Source organism: Dendropsophus ebraccatus, chromosome 13, assembly GCF_027789765.1.
Source record: "Dendropsophus ebraccatus isolate aDenEbr1 chromosome 13, aDenEbr1.pat, whole genome shotgun sequence".
NCBI classification, from domain to species: Eukaryota; Metazoa; Chordata; class Amphibia; order Anura; family Hylidae; genus Dendropsophus; species Dendropsophus ebraccatus.
This window is the reverse complement of record NC_091466.1, coordinates 61,045,538-61,065,313: the sequence shown is the minus strand read 5'-3', so window position 1 is coordinate 61,065,313 and position 19,776 is coordinate 61,045,538. Positions and strand designations below refer to the sequence as shown.

The 19,776-nt window shown below is 45.2% G+C and overlaps 1 protein-coding gene across 1 annotated transcript in view; it reads right to left on the bottom strand.

Moving 5' to 3' along the window:
- Positions 1 to 19,329, bottom strand: part of ATG2B (autophagy related 2B) — a 41,851-nt gene extending 22,522 nt beyond the window's left edge. Inside the window, exons 1-15 of the mRNA XM_069950750.1 lie at positions 18,099 to 19,329; positions 15,505 to 15,667; positions 15,259 to 15,408; positions 13,506 to 13,608; positions 13,257 to 13,419; positions 8,057 to 8,236; positions 6,528 to 6,624; positions 5,421 to 5,603; positions 5,174 to 5,328; positions 4,861 to 4,963; positions 3,563 to 3,824; positions 2,528 to 2,678; positions 2,247 to 2,339; positions 1,210 to 1,398; positions 118 to 391 (exon numbers count right to left, since the gene is read on the bottom strand). Of these exons, the coding sequence (XP_069806851.1) occupies positions 118 to 391; positions 1,210 to 1,398; positions 2,247 to 2,339; positions 2,528 to 2,678; positions 3,563 to 3,824; positions 4,861 to 4,963; positions 5,174 to 5,328; positions 5,421 to 5,603; positions 6,528 to 6,624; positions 8,057 to 8,236; positions 13,257 to 13,419; positions 13,506 to 13,608; positions 15,259 to 15,408; positions 15,505 to 15,667; positions 18,099 to 18,260 (2,428 nt within the window). The 5' untranslated portion in view covers positions 18,261 to 19,329. The remainder of the gene's footprint in view (positions 1 to 117; positions 392 to 1,209; positions 1,399 to 2,246; positions 2,340 to 2,527; positions 2,679 to 3,562; positions 3,825 to 4,860; positions 4,964 to 5,173; positions 5,329 to 5,420; positions 5,604 to 6,527; positions 6,625 to 8,056; positions 8,237 to 13,256; positions 13,420 to 13,505; positions 13,609 to 15,258; positions 15,409 to 15,504; positions 15,668 to 18,098) is intronic.
- Positions 19,330 to 19,776: the final 447 nt, after the last annotated feature.

Genomic DNA, 19,776 nt, shown 5'->3' with positions numbered 1-19,776 from the left:
GCACCTGAACTGGAGACAAGAGTCGTGTTGTCTCTGAAAGAAAGTGGCCATGTTTTTTTAGCACTGGATAACCCATTTACTACAAGCTGCCCTGGTTTTCCTAGGTCAGGTACCTACCGGTTAACTCCTTGAAGGTGAACTCCAGCTTCAATTGTTCTGGGGAACAGCCGCCTAGTACCTCTGTCTTAAACTCCACATCTGAGAAGTTTAAATGCAGGACTTCCTTCTGGAGGGATTTCTTGAACCAAGGACCTCGCTCCTGGTCAGATCTGAGGTCAGGAATTGGGAAGCGCACGGCAAGATGGAGCGACGGAGCCGAAACCAGTATGGATGTTCTTGTGCTCGCTGGAGATCGAGAGTCATCTAGAAGAACTTCAGGAAAATCTTTGTGCTGGAAAGAAAGTCCAGATTAAGGGTTATGGTTATACTTAAGTGGGCACGGACCTAGAGACATGTCTAAAGTTTTGGGGTCCAGACGTTTGGACCCCATCGATAACTGGAAGGAGCTGGGAGAAGCGATCACTAAGCACATTCACTGCCCACTCTATTCTTGTGGCAGGATTCTATAGAAAGCCTATGGAGCCCATTTATGGAGGTTGCACAGTATCATGCACTGAAGGACTGTACCTTTTTTTTTGTTGCAGAAATCAATAGTCCAGGCGATTTTAAGAAACTTTGTAATTGAGTTTATTAGGCATTATCTGCATTCAAAAAAAAACTTTTCCCAGGTCCCCCTCTCCCTCCCTCCTCTCTTATATTTACTGCTCATTATCAGGAAATTGTGTCTTGTTGCATCAGACATGCTCCTGTCTGTGCAATAGAGAGGGCAGGGGGGAGGAGGGAGATTAGTCGGCAGCAGAGAACAAAGGATTACACAGTGGAACCTGTGTGAAAGCCGGTATTCAGAGGTCAGAGAGGTCAGTGCTTACTCCAGAGGAGATAGCCGATGATGTAGCTGTAAATTAACTCTTTGTTGTCCTATTTTGGTGCCTAATCTCCCTCCACCCCCTCCCCTCTTCATAGAGAAAAATGAAGACAGGGTTCAAACAGTTTTCTCATGATAAAAATGCATTTTTTGGCTAATAAACCCAATAACAAAGTTTCTTAAAATCGCCTGTACTATTGATTTCTGCAAAAAAAAAAAAAATTTAACAAAAAGGTACACTTTAAAGGTGGGAACAAAAGCGATCATATAAAATAAGTACCCACCAGGCTAATGTGTTTGTTGTAAGAGGTGAAGAGGTGGGAGCTAATCATTTCCCCAGTTCCCAGTTTCTGCACCTGCAGCAATGAATTTAAGCGATCTACAATGGTGATGTCGAGCTCGCAGGAGGCGGCGGACAGCTGGATGTGCAGCTCTGACCTCTGTGGGAGAGAACTCAGGCGCCCAGAACTGCCCTGCAGAGGAGAAAGAAAAGCAATGACTTATTACACCTGAACACATTGTGAATTGTATTTCTAAAATCTGAACCCAAGCAAATGTACATATTACGGTAGATGTCAGGTGTCAAAATAACATTGCCATGAAAGCCAAGACCTAAGGTCCCCATCACACTGCCGCTGTCCAATTGTCTTCTTCCCATAGAACATCCTGGTGCCATCTTTTCCACACCCATCGATTCCTCAGATTGGACCACTTTCTTCCATTGCTCCAAGATCCAGTTGTGATGCCCACCAACCCAGTCCTGAACTGTGCATCTATTAAAGGGGTACTCCAGCAAAAATCTTTGTCTTTCAAATCAACAAGTTTCCGAAAGATTTGTAATTTACTTAAAAATCTTATTTAAAAATCTCCAGTCTTCCCATACTTATCAGCTGATGTATGTCCTGCAGGAAGTGGTGTATTCTTTCCAGTCTGACACAGTGCTTTCTGCTGCCACCCCTGTAAGAGAAAGGAACTTTCCAGAGCAGAAGACGTTTTCTATGGGGATTTGCTACTGCTCTATGAGGTGTCAGCAGAGAGCACTGTGTCAGACTGGAAAGAATACACCACTTTCTGCAGGACATACAGCAGCTGATAAGTACTGGAAGACTTTAAACTTTTAAATAGAAGTAAATTACAATTCTATATAAACTTTTATGAAACCAGTTGATTTGAAAGAAAAAGATTTTCGCCGGAGTACCCCTTTAAATTCCCCATGAGTTAATTCACATAGTTCCCAATGGGACCCCATAACATGAATACGCTGTAACGGAAATATGGGTTTTCTAAACCAAAACACCTATTTAGTGAGCATGGACCTCACCTGTGGTCCTCGGTTTTCCGAATGCTTGTAATGCAGGTGAACACACGGTGAGGATCGGCATTCGGGATCATTATCCATATTGAATTTCAGAAGCTGAAAAAAATAAATATAAAATAATGGCATCAATTCTAGAGTAATTGTAAAATATTACAAAGTTACATAATCTGCAATAAAACCACCGCTACATGTAGGAGAAGAGCGCATGACAAACCCGCAGTAGTTCTTGGCACACTGCAGGATACTGAATAACTAACTGGAATCTTTTTGGAAACCATCTTTACCTCCGTGTACTGCGGTGGAACAGGCTGGAAGTCACTGGGGAAGAGACACTCCAGGAGCTCCGTCTGACCAATGCTCACGTCCGTGCTGTAACAGCGAGAACCGGACCGCTGACGCTGCTCATGGGAGATTTTGATTTGAGTCCCTATAAACCTATTAAGAAAAAAAAAAAGGCTATAATATGTGGTTATACAAATCCTTAAAGGGGTTGTCCAGACACAATCTCCTGCTTGGAGAGATGCAAGTGCATACTGGGCCAAGGCAACTGGACATTGTCCAATGAGCAACATGCATGCCTTCAATTCTTATTAATATGACCATGTTGGATGGTTCAGTATGGCTGCACAACCCCCGTAACAGCTTCACTGAGGTCCTATAATGCAATATGGCTACCCTTCATCAGGTGACTGTACAAGCATAAAGTTTACATTCCCCAGGATAAAATCATGAGTGTAAGCAGAGAATGCTGGGAGAGTTGTGAGTGCAGCTCTGGAGGATAATACAGGTTGAATTAAAACAAGTGCTGTATAAGCCACTGTATGTCCTGCAGGAAGTAGTGTATTCTTTCCAGTCTGACAACCATTACATAATTGGAGGAGAAGCAGCTGTTATTAACCTGGACATAATACTTATCAGCTGCTGTATGTCCTGCAGGAAGTAGTGTATTCTTTCCAGTCTGACACAGTGCTCTCTGCTGCCACCTCTGTCCATGTCAGGAAATGTCCAGAGTAGTAGTAAATCCCCATAGAAAACCAATCCTGCTCTGGACAGTTCCTGACATGGACAGAGGTGGCAGCAGAGAGCACTGTGTCAGACTGGAAAGAATACACCACTTCCTCCAGGACATACAGCAGCTGATAAGTATGGAAAGATTTTTTAACAGATTTTTAAATAGAAGTTAATTACAAATCTATAAAACTTTCTGGAACCAGTTAACTTGGGAAAGAAAAAAAGATTTTCGTTGGGAGTACCATTTAATAAAGTCTGAAGATTTCAGTAAAGGATGCAAATATAAACGCGAGTTGTTTCATTTATACCTAAGGTGATCGTGTCTGCACGCTTCTGCAAAAACCTTTCGAAAAAAGGCAAAGTCGTTTTTTGCAAATGTCTGTGGATCCAGCATCTCGATGCGGCTGAAGAAACTGAGAGACAGGGGTGTCAGGGGGTTAGGGCTGGATGTGCTCTCGGTTGGCGGCAGGGGGTCGATGTGAAGCACGGAGAAGGACAGTGATCCCATGGCAAGTCTGAATACGAGTTCTGGCCGAGAGTCGTCCAACGACACGGAGCGGTTTGGTAGTGCTGCAATGGAGACGGTACTGTTAGACATGTTATAATGAATGGTGAAACTTGGTGTGGAACAAGAAGTTCCAGCAATCCCTTGGCATGGTATGAGACAACCTTTTCTGGAAAATATTGGTTACCAAGAAACTGTATAAGCTCCTGCTGACAGTGTTATATAGCTATGACTGTAATGGTAACTGTATATAGCATTGCTGTGGCTGCAAAAGTGGCTTTTTATTGGAGGTCTAAAGAGTCAAAGGGGTGGGGCTGGGGCCCCATGCTTCAAAGCATATCCCCACTCGCTTTGCCTGCCCTTTCCTTCTATGATGGACAGCCAGGGCTCAGGGGCATAAGCAAAGACTCTCTGAAGCCATCAAGATCACAGTCCTGTGGCATGGCATGTTTCCAGGATTTTCCTAGAACTCAGCTCTTTATCATACAGGAAAAGCCAGAGAGAATATGGAAAAATGAGAGCAGGGGGGAGGGGTGTTACAGCCCAGATCAGGAATCTTTAATCCCTCTGCACCATCTCTGTGTTGCCTCTCCTATCAGATACAACGGAGCTGTCCCCCAAATGTCAGTGCAGATGCTGCTGTGATCACAAGACTCCCCTTGCAACTAACTGTTAATATATACACGCTTTGTTAATGCAGTGCAACTTTAATATACGTCAAAGATGAGATGCTAACGCAGGAGTCGGGAACCTTGGCTCTTCAGCTGTTGCAAAACTACAACTCCCATCATGCCTGGACAGCCAAAGCTTTAGCTTTGGCTGTCCAGGCATGATGGGAGTTGTAGTTTTGCAACAGCTGATGAGCCAAGGTTCCCCAACCCTGAGCTAACATACTAGTGGTTGCAATGATTCCACTTCCTGAACCTACATACTATATCTATCTAGCGGGATTCAGTAGAGCCGCACACCATGCTGCTGAATGCCACCAGATGTTCACGTTTGGGAAGAGGCCTGGACCTAGTCACCAGCTGGGTAGCCAGTGAATGCAATGTATATAGAGACTTGCTGCAACACTTAAGACCAGCTAAATGTATAACTTACAGGTTCTTCTAAGGGAATTTTGGTGTACATTAGGTTTGAATGAGGCCCCTCGTACTCCAGGCTCCTCCAATCTACCATGCTCCTGGTAGTCGCTCCAGGCCGCCTGCAAATAAACACATAGAGGGAGATTTATCAAACATGGCGTAAAGTGAAACTGGCTCAGTTGCCCCTAGTAACCAATCAGATTCCACCTTTCATTCCTCACAGACTCTTTGGAAAATGGAAGGTGGAATCTGATTGGTTGCTAGGGGCAACTGAGCCAGTTTCACTTTACGCTATGTTTGATAAATCACACAGAGCAAGCTGTACTTACCACAGTGCCCCCTAGAGGTGAACCGACTGGAGAATTGTTATAAGTGCTAGTCAGGGACAGGTCTAAATCCACTGTCGGTGGATCCCCAAGAGGTGGGAGGGAGGACAGACTGTGAGACATGTCCATATCTGCCATCGAGAAGAAAACTTCTTCATCTAAAAAGGGAAAGAGAAATTTCTTCTATTCAGACATCCACAAGCAATCCATTCTCCATACATACAGGAAGAGAGCCCGGCCCTTATTTTACCGTGACTAGAAGGGGTCTTGGCCGTGTCAGTCTCATAAAAGCTGTGATCTGCAGAGGCTCCCCCGGACAGGTCGTCCTTCCTCAGATACCGTTTTAGCTCCATCTGAAGCCGCAGCTCATCCTCTTGTTGCATGGGGCGACTCTTCCTGTCTTTTCTCAACATGCCGCAGCGGCTGGAGTTTTCTGAGAACAGTAAAAAGGGTTTTTAAGAGACTTTGTAATTGGGTTTATTAGCCGAAAAATGCTATTTTATCATGAAAAAGCAGTTTGAAGCTCTCCCCCCTGTCATGATTGTCTATGGAGAGGGGAGGGGTGGAGGGAGATGAGGCACCAAAACAGGACAACAAAGAGTTAATTTACAGCTACATCACCGGGCTATCTCCTCTGACAGTCAGCACTGACCTCTCTGACCTCTGGATACCAGCTTCTACACAGGTCCCGCTGTGTAATGCTTTGTTCTCTGCTCTCTGCTGGTGACTAATCTCCCTCCTCCCTCCCCTCTCCATAGATTACACAGGGCTCGACTGATGTAAACTAGTTGAGATTTCCTGCTCATGAGCAGTGAAGGAGAGGGGGCTCTTGTGCCTTGACTATCATCACCCAATACGTTTGTCATACCTCCAATGTAAGAGGTTAATGCAGGGGTTGGGAATCTTGGCTCTCCAGCTGTTTCCAACCTAAAGCTTTGGCTGTCCAGGCATGATGGGAGTTGTAGTTTTGCAACAGCTGGAGAGCCAACGTTCCCTACCCCTGGGTTAATGCATATGCACTCAATAGAGACAAGCTGCTTATATAAACTCTAATACACAGAAATTAATCCCAAGAAGACTATGGTTATAAATGGACAGAAAACGCCTATTTAAGCTCTACAATAAAACAACCTCCCGTATCATAAACATATTACAGATTTTGCCACAGATTCCCAATACCACTAATATGAATGATGCATTTTATCTAGAAATCTCATCAGGACATGATACAGGCCCCTGAAGATGACACAGCGGAGGCGGATTACAGTATACTAAGGAACAGATGTTTGGGGGTCAATGAAAGGACAAAGCTGAAAATACATTGTAGAGGTGAGAATGAGCCATCAGCTTTCCTTACCTGGCCCTACGATGGATGACAACATATCCAGCAGGAGGTGAACTTGCCGGGGAGAAAGGAAGGCGTGAAAAGAATCCACACGACCGTCTACGTCCAGCTAAAGAAAACCAGAGGTCTATATTAGTGACCCGCATAATCATGTTTATGAACAGCATCATAAACGCTATACCAAGTCACAGACCATACTGACAGAAATATATATATATATATATATATATATATATATATATATATATATATATATATATATATATATATATACACACATACACACACACACACACAATGCAATCTCCCTTCCCTCCAATAGATGGGGTAGATGGGGGCTACAGTGAAAACTACAATGGATCAGTTTTAACCCCATGTCCATGTCTATGACTCTACTCCAACCCTCGAGGGAAGGCACAGTTACAAAATTATAAACTTGCTAGTATTGCTATATCATTAAAGTGATATTGTCACCCCCTTTCCGTATCAGGAGTTCTCAGCACAATTCTTAAACTCACATTCTAGACATTTTATATCTTACTGAAAAAAGAATTTCTTGGTGATCTCTCCCCTCAAAAATGCATGTTACTGTGGGTGGACAGTGCCCTATGGGCAGGGCTTCCTGCTAGTTGTGCCCCATACCTCCGCCTACATCAGCGCTGCAGGCCCCATCCCCTCCATGATGTCACCACTGCTAAAGCCCTGCCCCCTTAGCAGCAGCATCAAAATGGGCCTACCAAGAGGCTTAGCCCCACCCCTCTCATTGGGCCGTCACAGAGGGGGTAGGACCTATGCCTTTAGGTCAGACCATTCTGATTATGCAGTTGAGGGGGTGGGTCCTTAGCTGTGATGACATCACAGAGGTGGCAGGGCATACGCAGCGATGTAGGCGGGGATATGGGGCATGACAGCTGTGAAGCCCCGCCCATAGGGCACTGTCCACCAACAATAACATGCACTTTTGAGGGGAGAAACCACCAAGAAATCCTTTATATGGTAAGGTATGAAATGTCCACAATATTAACTTCTGAGAACTCCTGAAATGGAAAGGAGGTGACAATATCACTTTAAGCTAGCATGATGGGAGTTGTAGTTTCGCAACGGCTGAAAGATCAATGATTGGACACCACTAACCTAGAATATGATCCAAAGCGATTAAGAATAACATACAATGCTTGACTGGTAATAGTGATGATCTGATGGAGATCCTAAAACGCTCTTTAATTTTTTAATTTTTTGAACACATTGTAAGGAATGAAAAATGGAATCTGATTGGTTGCTAGGGGCAACCAAGACAATTCTACTTTACACCAGTTTGATAAATCTCCCCCTATGTGTCACACTAACCCTTACCCGACCCTAACTCTAATATAAGCTGCCATAAGAGGTGTCTGGCAGCGGCTTATTAGCACAGAGAAGCAGATAGACTGTCAGCTGAACAAGCTTAGGTGTATGAGGAAGTGTACGAGAGGCTTTAGTAAGGCAAGAGCTGACTATACATACAAGACAGCTGTCATTCTTACCAAACACAGAATACTGACCTTTGCCCCCGGAAGTACTTCATTCTGTTTCAGGATCAGCCCCAGCTCTATTTTACCGACTAGCGTGGCGATCTGGACCGGGTCGGAGGGGGTGACTTCGGTCACGCTTCTTGTGAACTGCGGATGGGGCTCAAACACCGGCTTGGGGTTCCAGCTCGGGGACAGTTTTGGCTCAGTTTCCTGAAGAACAGCAATAAGTATGACCAGCTGCATACATTGTTTATTATGTCATACATGGCGCACCACATCTCCCAGCATACCACCACTAACATCAGTCCCTTCAGGAGCTCATGAACATATTCCCCCGAATAGCAATGTGAATATGTGAGACTCTGAAAATTGTTAGAAAACTACAACTTCTAATATGGCCCAATAAACTGCAGCAGACTAGGCATGATGGGAGTTGTAGTTTTGCAACAGCTGAAGAAAAGCGGGTTGGTGAACACTGTTCTAGGAAGTGTTCCAAGGCCGGATTGCTGCCATCAAAACCAAAGATAAAGAAGGGCAAATAAGTCCAAGATCACATTGGACAACCATTACATAATGGGAGGAGAAGCAGCTGTTATAAGCCAGGCCATAATACTTATCAGCTGCTATATGTACTGCAGGAAGTGGTGTATTCTTTTAAGTCTGACACAGTGCTCTCTGCTGCCACCTGTGTCCATGACAGGAACTGTCCAGAGCAGTAGTAAATCCCCACAGAAAATCTCTCTTGCTCTGGACAGTTCCTGACACAGCTGTAACATTGGGAGGTTTAATCTGAGGTCAAGTCGCTGTAGAATTCAATGTGATTATCCCCCCTGGCATTACAAAGTTGCAGATAGGGACTTGTTTACATAAGCCGTCTTAGAAGAGAGGGGAAGCTAAGAGCTAAGAAAAGCTCACATACAGATTTTTGTGTCTTCAGCAGAAAGCAGCAGCTCAGAACTGGGGGAAGGAGGACTGAATAGATAATAACAAGTATGAAAGGAATTTTTTGTCTCACCATGGGCAGCAACATATGAAAAGTTATGTTTGAGTGGAATACCCCTTTAAGGATACAAGTCTTTAGCAAATACCTGCATGCACCGCTGAGTGGATATCTGTCTGTAACATCAGTATTTATAGTCACTACAGTTTTTTAGTATATAGCAACCTACTTCATCTGTATGTATTACCCTGGGAGGCTACATACAGTGTACTTGTTATACTTTGGTATTATCATCTGTATACACATAAGTTGCTGTGAGTAGTAGTGGATGATGATGGGGGAGTGGTTGGTAATTAAGAGCAGATAAATAGCACCTGTGAGCTGGTTGCTGATCCCTTTGCAGACAGAGGAGTCACATGCAGCACATACCAGCCCTGCTGAGGGCTCCAGGGGTCAGACAGAGCCATTGCAGCTGGGAGCTATTTAGGAGCTTGGTAAAGCCTCTTTTGGCTCTTTGTACCATCCTGGAAGCACAGTTGGATATATGAAAGGTACCATGTGTCTCCTTGACCTAACAGCTATCTAACAGTGATAGCAGTTCAGAACCTGAATAGCAGAAAAACACAACTACTTTCTTGAAACAGCACCACCTCTCTCCTCAGGTTGTGTGTGGTATTACAATAAAACTTTATTCACTTCAATGTAATGCTGCGTTTCCACAAAACGATTATCGTGCAAATTTGCACGATAACGTTTGAATTCGAACGATAATCGTAGGTGTAAACGCAGCCAACGATCAAGCGACGAGCGAGAAATCGTTCATTTTGATCTTACAACATGTTCTAAAATAGTCGTTCGCAAAAAATTCGCAGATCGTTCCGTGTAAACAGTCATTCACCGATTTTACCTATGTGCGGGATAGGCTTAAGCTATCGCAAAATGATTTTTCCGTACGATATATCGTTCCGTCTAAACGCTGATCGTTATGAAAAAAAAAAAGTTACATCGAAATCGTTAATTGTACAATCGGGCGAATTATCGTTCCGTGTAAATGCAGCATAAGTGAGCTGCAAGACCCACACCCAAACTGAGGACAGGAGTGTTGGTGTTTCTGGAAAAAAGGCAGCCATGTTTTTCTAAGCTTTGATAACCCCTTTAGGGTACAAACACACACGGCATATACGCTGCGTATTTACTGCTGCGATACGCAGCAGAAACACAGCAGATTAGATCTAAATAACTGAACACAGCATCAAATCTGCTGCGAATACACTGTGTGTGTTTATTTCCTTAGGCTACGTTCACACAGAGCAAAAGGAGCGGATTACGCAAGGAAATATTTCCGCCTGAAATCAACTGACACTGAATTCCGAGCAGAATATAAGCAGAATGCAAGCAGAATCCCTGCGTATTCTGCTAGGAAAGTGTTCAGCTCGTAATCAGCTCTTGACAAATTCAGCGCGGAATACTCGAGGAATCCGCGCTGAATCCGCATGCATTCAGCGCTGAAATTCAGCGAGTATTTGGTGAGTAAACTAAACTATACCAGAACATATACTAGAATCCTCCTCCCCCCCCTTTTCCCCATTTCCGCGCTGATTCAGCGAGTAATTTCCGCTTGTATTCCGCTTGTATTCCGCGCTGAATCCGCGCTGAATCCGCGCTGAAACAGAAAATCAGAGCCCCATTGATTTGTATAGGCTTCCGCTAGCGGAAGAATGAACATGTTCATTCTTCTGGCGGAAAGCGGATTAGTTCAGTGCGGAAATTCCACTGTGTGAACTGCAGAGCAGAATTTCCATTCAACACAATGGAAATTAGCTCTGCACCTATTTTAACGGCTGAAATTTCAGCGCTGATTCAGCGCAGAAATTCAGCTGCTTTTGCTCAGTGGGAACGAGCCCTTTGCGTTCACATCTACAGGATCTGCAGCTGATTTTCTGCAGCAGATTTCAGTTAAATAACTGAACACAGCATCAAAGATGCTGTGTTCAGTTATTTAACTGAAATCTGCTGCAGATCCTGTAGGTGTGAACGCACCATTAAGGTGACTGTACCACCAGGCCCAGGCTGAAGCACTGGAGGCAGGCCGACTTACCCTTAGTGGGAGGAAACCCCGCCCCTCTATGATAGGGTTCCATTGATTCTAATGGAGTCCCGTCATGGAGGGGCGGGGGATTGGTAGTGTGTCTTTTGTGATGGCGGCCAGGTGCGGTAGTCAGTGCGTGTGGGGTGCGAGGGGGGGGGGTGTATGTATAGACTGCACAGTACCACTTCCCTCAGTGTCTGTATGTATATACACTGCACAGTACCACTTCCCTCAGTGTCTGTATGTATATACACTGCACAGTACCACTTCCCTCAGTGTCTGTATATATAGACTGCACAGTACCACTTCCCTCAGTGTCTGTATGTATATACACTGCACAGTACCACTTCCCTCAGTGTCTGTATATATAGACTGCACAGTACCACTTCCCTCAGTGTGTATATATAGACTGCACAGTACCACTTCCCTCAGTGTCTGTATATATAGACTGCACAGTACCACTTCCCTCAGTGTGTATATATAGACTGCACAGTACTACTTCCCTCAGTGTGTATGTATAGACTGCACAGTACCACTTCCCTCAGTGTCTTTATGTATATACACTGCACAGTACCACTTCCCATATACATTGCCACAGGGGCTATATGTCATCGGCTGCCAGGGGCTATATATATATATATATATATATATATATATATATATATATATATATATATATATATATATATATATATATATATATATATATATATATATATATATATATATATATATATAGTAGATCATTGCCGGTAAGATGGCAGCTGGCTGAGGGAACACACCGGCAGCAGGGGGGTATATGGTTATCAAGTTGCAAGTTTCCATGTTGAACGTTTTCAAACTAAGAAAAGAAAGGATCTAAAGGAGGAGGATGCTGCCGTGGCCTCTGCACACAGTAAGTCCCATTTAACATAACATTAATTTTACATTTTTTAAAATGTTGGCGACCAAATATTCTATTTGGCGCCTACATTTTTCAGGTTAGGAGCCATGGCTCCTAGGTAAATTTTTTAGTCTGGAGCCCTGCTCCAGTGCTTCAGCCTGGGCCTGGTGCTACAGTCACTTTAAGATTGTCAACTTTAAAAGTGTCAGGGTCACTGATCAGCCAAGGAGAGGGAAAATGATTGCATCTTTTCTGCTGCGCTCAAATATATCACAACTTGCCGCACAACTTCCTGTATAAACAGATGTGCAGCCCACAATAGATTTAGTTAAATGGCCGCACAAACGATACAGGGATAGTTCACGTCAGCATGATAAATCGAGTCTTCTGAAGGCACTGCAAGCGAGTGCCGACGTAGAAGGCCCCTTAGCATCCAGACCAGCAAAAGTAGTTACAACAAGCAGGAGAAAAAGCACAGCTAAGCATGTATCAGGAATCATGTTCTGTAGAAAGTCTATAGAGCCCATTTCCAACAAGGAGTCAGATTACCACAGTGAGACTATTACATGGGCCGTTTACAAACCAGCGCCAATCTGCTAGATCAGCGCTCGTTTACTGGGCCTATTACACGGGCTGATAGTCGTTTAGCAAGGGCTGCACGGACATAGTTACTGATGTCCGTGCAGCTTTTGCCCAAACAGTTTACATTACCTGTCTTCTCCTGCCCTCGGCTTCCTCCCTGGTCCCACGTGCTACAGCTTCAGAGCAGTCCATTACAGCTGACAGGCTGCTTAGCCAATCACTATCCGGGACCACCACGGTCAGTGATTAACTAAACGGCTCTGAAACTGCAGGGTGCGAGACCAGGGAGGAAATAGCGCAGGAGAAGACCGGGAGCGTCGATGGGTAATGTAAAAACTGTTCGTTTGAACCATCAGCCGCGCTTTACTATTACACGTGGCGATGCACAGTTGGCGGCCGATGATTTTAGGTCAGGACCTAAAGTTTCATCGGCTGATCATTGTCTCTATTACACAAAGCAATAATAGGTCATACTGGGCCGATTCAGCCAATTATCGCTCTGCGTAATAGGGCCATCAGAGTGAAGCACTTAGTTGTGCACTTCTTCCTGCTCTATCCAGCGACCGCTGGGAGATTGAACACTCGGACCCCGTGTCTGCCTGACTTGTGAAAGGTTTTTTGTTTTTTTTTAAAGTGTCAGTACCACTTTAAACCAAGTTATTGAGATGTCAGGTTAAAGTAATTTCCCACTCCCTTTCTTCATGTATCCATTTACAGCAAACAACACGGCCATTACCACGTGCAACGTTGAAGAAACGGGTGATGATTTTGCAGAGGCGGGGAACTCGTCCCAGAAGAAAGAGACTCCTCTCAGTTCCAGAACTTTATGGGCAAAGGCAGAAGGTCTGTGGACGTTGATCCCGGACTGCTCGTCCACAGTCTCATCGGAATAGACCGTCCTGAAAGTATCAGATCAGAGGGTGAGACCGCCGACCTCCTCCCCACATCACACGTCAGCGAGTGCACAATACAACACAACACCTACCTGCTAATTCTAATTTCAAGGGCACATCCAGTTTTCGAGTTCTCTGGGATATTCTCTATTCTAAAAACAGTGTCGATAAAGGTGACTCTGACGCGTCGCAGGACTAGAGAAGAACAAGGAGAAGGGAGAGATTCACAGCTTTAAAGAGGTTTATATGTATATATATATATATATATATATATATATAATCTATATCCGTGAAGCCTGGGGGAGATTTATCAAACATGGTGTAAAGTGAACCTGGCTCAGTTGCCCCTAGCAACCAATCAGATTCCACCTTTCATTTTCCAAAGAGTCTGTGAGGAATGAAAGGTGGAATCTGATTGGTTGCTAGGGGCAACTGAGCCAGTTTCACTTTTCACCATGTTTGATAAATCTCCCCCATTGTGTAGTGGTGGCGGTGAGCTGCAGTAACCTACCACGTACAGGGCTTACATACAATACGTAATGTCACGGCTCAACAACAGCTGATCAGCAGGGATGCCAGGTGTTGACACCTTCTGATCAGATATGGATGGCCTATCATAAGAATAGACAATCAATATGAGACCGTGGAGAACCCCTTAAATAGTTTTCTGCAGCATATTGTAATAGACTGCTTATCCCTTAGCTGGCAAATCAAGACAGACCTTAAAGCGGATATCCAGCAAAAATCTTTTTCTTTTAAAATCAACTTTCAGAAAGTTAAATAGATTTGTAATTTATTTCTATTTAAAGATCTCAAGTCTTCTCATACTTATCAGCTGCTGTATGTCCTGCAGGAAGTGGTGTATGCTCTCTGCTACCACCTGTGTCCATATCAGGAACTGTCCAGAGCAGTAGCAAATCCCTGCAGAAAACCTCTCCTGCTTTGGACAGTTCCTGACATGGACAGAGGTGGCGGCAGAGAGCACTGTGTCAGACAGAAAAGAATACACAGCCGCTAAGTATAGAAAGACTTGAGATTTTTTAATAGAAGTAAATTACAAATCTGTATAAGTTTCTGAAACCAGTTAATGTTAAAAAAGGCTCGCCCAGTGTCCTCCTACCTGTTCCCCGCTCACTAAAGCCATCTGTGACGTGACAGGCCGTTCGGCCAATCACTGGCCAAGACTGCACAGGATGGTGGTCAGTGATAGGCTGCTCCTGAGCAGCCTGTCACTGCACAGAAGGCTTAAGATGTGACAGCTGCAGGGAGAAGCTAGACGGAGAGGTGAGTATAGTGATTATTATTTTCTATACACTTAAAGGGGTAGTTCACAAAAAAAAAAAATTCTTCCAAATGAACTGGTGCCAGAGATTTGTAGTTTACATTTGTTAAAAAAAATCCACCAGTCTTCCAGTACTTATCAGCTTCTGTTTGTCCTGTGTATTCTCTTCAGTCTGACACAGTGCTTTCTGCTGCCACCTCTGTCCATGTCAGGAACTGTCCAGAGCAGCAGCAAATCCCCATAGAAAACCTCTCCTGCTCTCCAGACTTCAAATAATACACCACTTCCTGTAGGACATACAGCAGCTGATAAGTAGTGGACTACTTTTGATTTTTTTTTTTAATAGAAGTAAATTCCAAATCTCTTGCATCAGTTGATTTAAAAAGTTTTTTTTTGTGAACTATCCCTTTAAATCAGTTGCCAACTGTGCACCTCCTATTACACAAAGCATTGTGCAGTCGGCAGCCGATGATTTTTAAACTTGGTGAAAGATAAAGATCAGCTCCTCGGCTGAGCGTTGTCGGCCTCATCATCGCCCCATGTAACAGGACCCCAAGTCTTACCAGTTTCTATTGTTTCTGCAAACTTCTCCAACCCCTCGAAAGGCTGAGATGATTCCTGATCATCGGTGAGTTTCTGGCTCAGACACTCCCGGGCCAGCTGCATGCTGCTGGTCATAAAGCTGGACCAATACATCGGCTCAGAGGCAGAATCTGGGGGAGAATCAGGGAGAAACCGTGATGTCATGATGGCCGCCAATCCATTGGGAGAAAGACTGAGGACAGCGCCATCCTGTGGCTGTTACATACGTGGTCGAGGTCTTGGCCTGAACACCATCTCTAGTCCCTTCACCTCTAGTGCACAGTTATCTTGTAACAGGGACCCCCAAGGCACTGACAGGGAGATGGTCTGTATGAAACCCTCAGTCACTTCCAGGGGGGCATCGGCCGACTCCATGATTTCATTAAGACTCTAAAAATGGGAGACACAAATGTGACAGTGAGTGCAGCTCTGGAGTATAATACAGGATGTAACTCAGGATCAGTAATGTATGTACAGTGACCCCACCAGTAGAATAGTGAGTGCAGCTCTGGAGTATAATACAGGATGTAACTCAGTACAGGATAATTGGATGTATTTAGGAAGTTATTCAACTCTTTATGTAGATGAACCCTATATATAACTTGCAAAACAGTGGACATGCCCTTTAATTATTGAGTAGTTTACAGTATAGAGGATGATGTGATGATACATATTACACACAGACGTTCTCTCCTATCATCCTGATGCCATCTCCTCTGTCTTCAGCCACTTGACATAATAGCGAATTCCCAGAGATAAGTTCTATCAATAAATTGCGGCTGATGCTCCTGTCCGCCGGCTATTTTAGTCTCCTGCAGAGATGTCATCCGTCTCCCCGTTCTGAGGAAGCCGCAGGATGAAGATGCAATTTTGTTGGTTCCAGCCATTGTGTATCAATGACATGAGAAGTGTTCAGAATTAAAGGGTTAATAGGGCACTAACACCGTAATATACTCACTGCTCCCCAATCTATGAGCTCACAGGGGGAAACAGACCCAATGTGCACATACCCATGTTTATCGTTAAAGAGGTGCTCTGGTCATTTGTTTCTCTTTCAAATCAACTGGTGTTATAAAGTTTTATAGATTTGTAATTTACTTCTATTAAAAAAAATCTCCAATCTTCCAGTACTTATCAGCTGCTGTATGTCTTGCAGGAAGTGGTGTATTATTTTCAGTCTGACACAGTGCTCTCTGCTGCCACCTCTGTCCATGTCAGGAATCCCCATAGAAAACCTCTCCTGCTCTGGAAAGTTCCTGACATGGACAGAGGTGGCAGCAGAGAGCACTGTGTCAGATTGAAAAGAATACACCACTTCTTGCAGGATATACAGCAGCTGATAAGTGCTGGGAAACTGGAATTTTTTTAATAGACGTAATTTACCAATCTATATAACCTTCTACCAAAAGAACAAATTCTCCTTTTAAAGGGGTTATGAAGTTTAGAAGACACACTGTGATGATCACTGAGGGTCTTCATGGTCAGACCCTCCCCAATCATACATACATACATACAGCACTAGTTTTTGAACATGTGCAATATGTTCCTTGCTTTACAGCTTTAGATGTGACCAGGCATGATGGGAATTGTAGTTTTGGAGGGGCGCAAGTTCTCCATCCCTGCATTACAGTAACATCTATATAATTGCAATTTTTTTTTTTTCTCAGCTGATCACCTTGCTCCTAAAATAGATCCCTACATCATTCCTTATTAATATCCTCCGGCTGACTGCATCTACTTACGGCAAGGATCATCACCCCAAACACTCAGCATCCATGTGATAGAGAGATGGCAGCATTAACCCTCTGCGGTGCAGCCATTAGAGATTGAAGAAGGGTGAGTGGATACACCAGTAACACAGTCTTATGGGGGGTTCAGGCTGCTGGTGGGGGGGGGGTTATGTACTCCTAAAAGGAAAAACTAAGGAGCCAGATCTGTCCAAAAATCTTTAGGAATCAGATTTCTCATGGAGAATGGAACAGGAAGTGGTTCTGATTGGCTGCTCATGTGCACTTCCTGTTAGGGGGAGGACTAGGGAGGAGGTGAGTATGCTCTGTTGTTTCCAGTGATGTTCAATGTTCACTTTATATTCATAAATAAGGCATGTGGGCAGTAGCTATAACTGTAGATCTAATATGTAGACTGTCAAAGCATGCTGGGAGTTGTAGTTCTGCAACTGCTAGAAAGCCACTGGTTGGAGACCACTGCTGTGGGTTTTGTAAGCCAGGAAGGTGACATAATAGACCAGGGGTAGGGAATGCTAGCTCTCCAGCTCTTGTAAAACTACAACTCCCATCATGCCTGGACAGCCAAAGCTATTGCATATATATATATATATATATATATATATATATATATATCCCACTATCACTGGTCACGTTGTAGCTTTAGACTCAGCAGAATGTTTTCCAACCGCTGCCCAAAAAGATCATGTGACCTCAGGCATGCCAAGGGTTAAAGTCCAGATATAGTAAGGATAACATTGACCTTGTGCCTCACAAACAGCTGGGACAGTGCTGCTCTAACCTGCGCCTCTAAAGCAAAGGTGGCAAACTTACGGCCCTCCAGCTGCTGCAGAACTACAATTCCCATCATGCCTGGATAGCCAAAGCATCAATGTTTGCTATCCAGGCATGATGGGAATTGTAGTTTTGCAACAGCTCCATCTGCAGTATGTGAGTGGTATTGCAACTCTGTTCCGTTCACTTGAATGGAGCAAAGATACAAAATCACACACTATCTGTGAGCAGGTGCGGCACTGTTTCTTTACAGAAGCAGCCATGTTTCTCTAACTCTGCACAGGGCGATGACAGAGACGTACCCATTTATCCAGGGGGACCTGTGACAGGGTGCCGGTGCCTTGGTACAGGTCCAGGGTGAGCTGCTCCAAGCTGAGCTTCTCCTGCAGGAAGTGGCCCAGGTATCTCTGGAGGAGGTACCTGCAGGCTCTCTTCTTGATGGATTCTGAGAAGGGCCAAGGCATGGTTGCCAAGACAGGGGTATTATAAAGCTACGCTCTCAGTCCAAGTCATTAGTGCAAGGAGGTAGTGTCGGCCTACGTAGGAGGGGTGGTCAGTCAGTCAGTCACATATCGATGATCAAGTCGAGCAACAATCTAAGGATCTGGATAGCGAGTGGGGGTGGCTTCTTCTGGATCAACAATTATGGGAGTCAGAAAACTGGGGGTGGGAAACACATATGGGGGGGGGGGGGGCAAACACACCCTGTCACCCTGCTAGAGGAATACAGAGCACACACACAGAGGTTCACAATCACTGACACACACCCGTGCAATCCGTATGGGAATCACCCACACAATCTCATGCAATAGTGCAATCACTGACACAATCTCATGCAGTAGTGCAATCACTGACACAATCTCATGCAATAGTGCAATCACTGACACAATCACGTGAAATAAGTGACTGAACCACGTGCAATCACCAACACAATCACAATCATGCGCAATCAGTGACACCATCCCGTGCAATCACTTACAGATCACATACAATCTGCAACACAATCACATGCAACAAATTAGCAATACAGCAATCACTCACACTGACAGCAATGCACTCACATAGTCAGCGATCAGCAACAGTCAGCGAGCAAACACAAACAGTCGGTGACAGGCAGGCAGATGGTGGGTGCAGGCAGGCATGACTAGTCAATGACACAGTGATACACTGAGAGTCATACGGGGCCGCCCGGTCAAACACGCACGGAGTCACGGTCAGCCTTCCTCCCTCGGTCCGGGCCTCTTTCTCCCCAGCAGCCGGGCCCCCGCGTGAGAAACGTCCGGTTTCCCCCCGGCTCAGCTCGTTGTGGTCTCTAGACATAAACAATGACGTCAGGTCATGTGACAGGAAGTCGCTTGTATGACGCGGAACGCCATATTAACTAAGGGCAACTGCCACTAGTAGTGAGTAACGCGGCGCAGAGGTGCCGGACCGTGCTCGGGGCTTCGGTCACCGTGTACAGTGTTACAGTTATCTAATAAAATATGTAACTCAATACGAGCCGGGCACAACGGTAGAAGCGTAATAGTATCACCGGTAAGGACCGTCTAACGTCGGAAGGTCACGTGACAGGCCCGAGTCACTTGACTGTCGCGCAAGGTAGAGGTTGGGTTACGGTGCTGAAATAGGAGCTAGAAGCTGCATGGTGAGGAGAGAGCGGCTGCGCATGTGTGTACTGGGGACAGAGAAGGCTGCAGGGAGGGGGGGAGTGCTGGAGGAGGCTGCAGGGAGGGGGGCAGTGCTGGAGGAGGCTGCAGGGAGGGGGGCAGTGCTGGAGGAGGCTGCAGGGAGGGGGGGAGTGCTGGAGGAGGCTGCAGGGAGGGGGGGAGTGCTGGAGGAGGCTGCAGGGAGGGGGGGAGTGCTGGAGGAGGCTGCAGGGAGGGGGGGAGTGCTGGAGGAGGCTGCAGGGAGGGGGGGAGTGCTGGAGGAGGCTGCAGGGAGGGGGGGGTGCTGGAGGAGGCTGCAGGGAGGGGGGGGTGC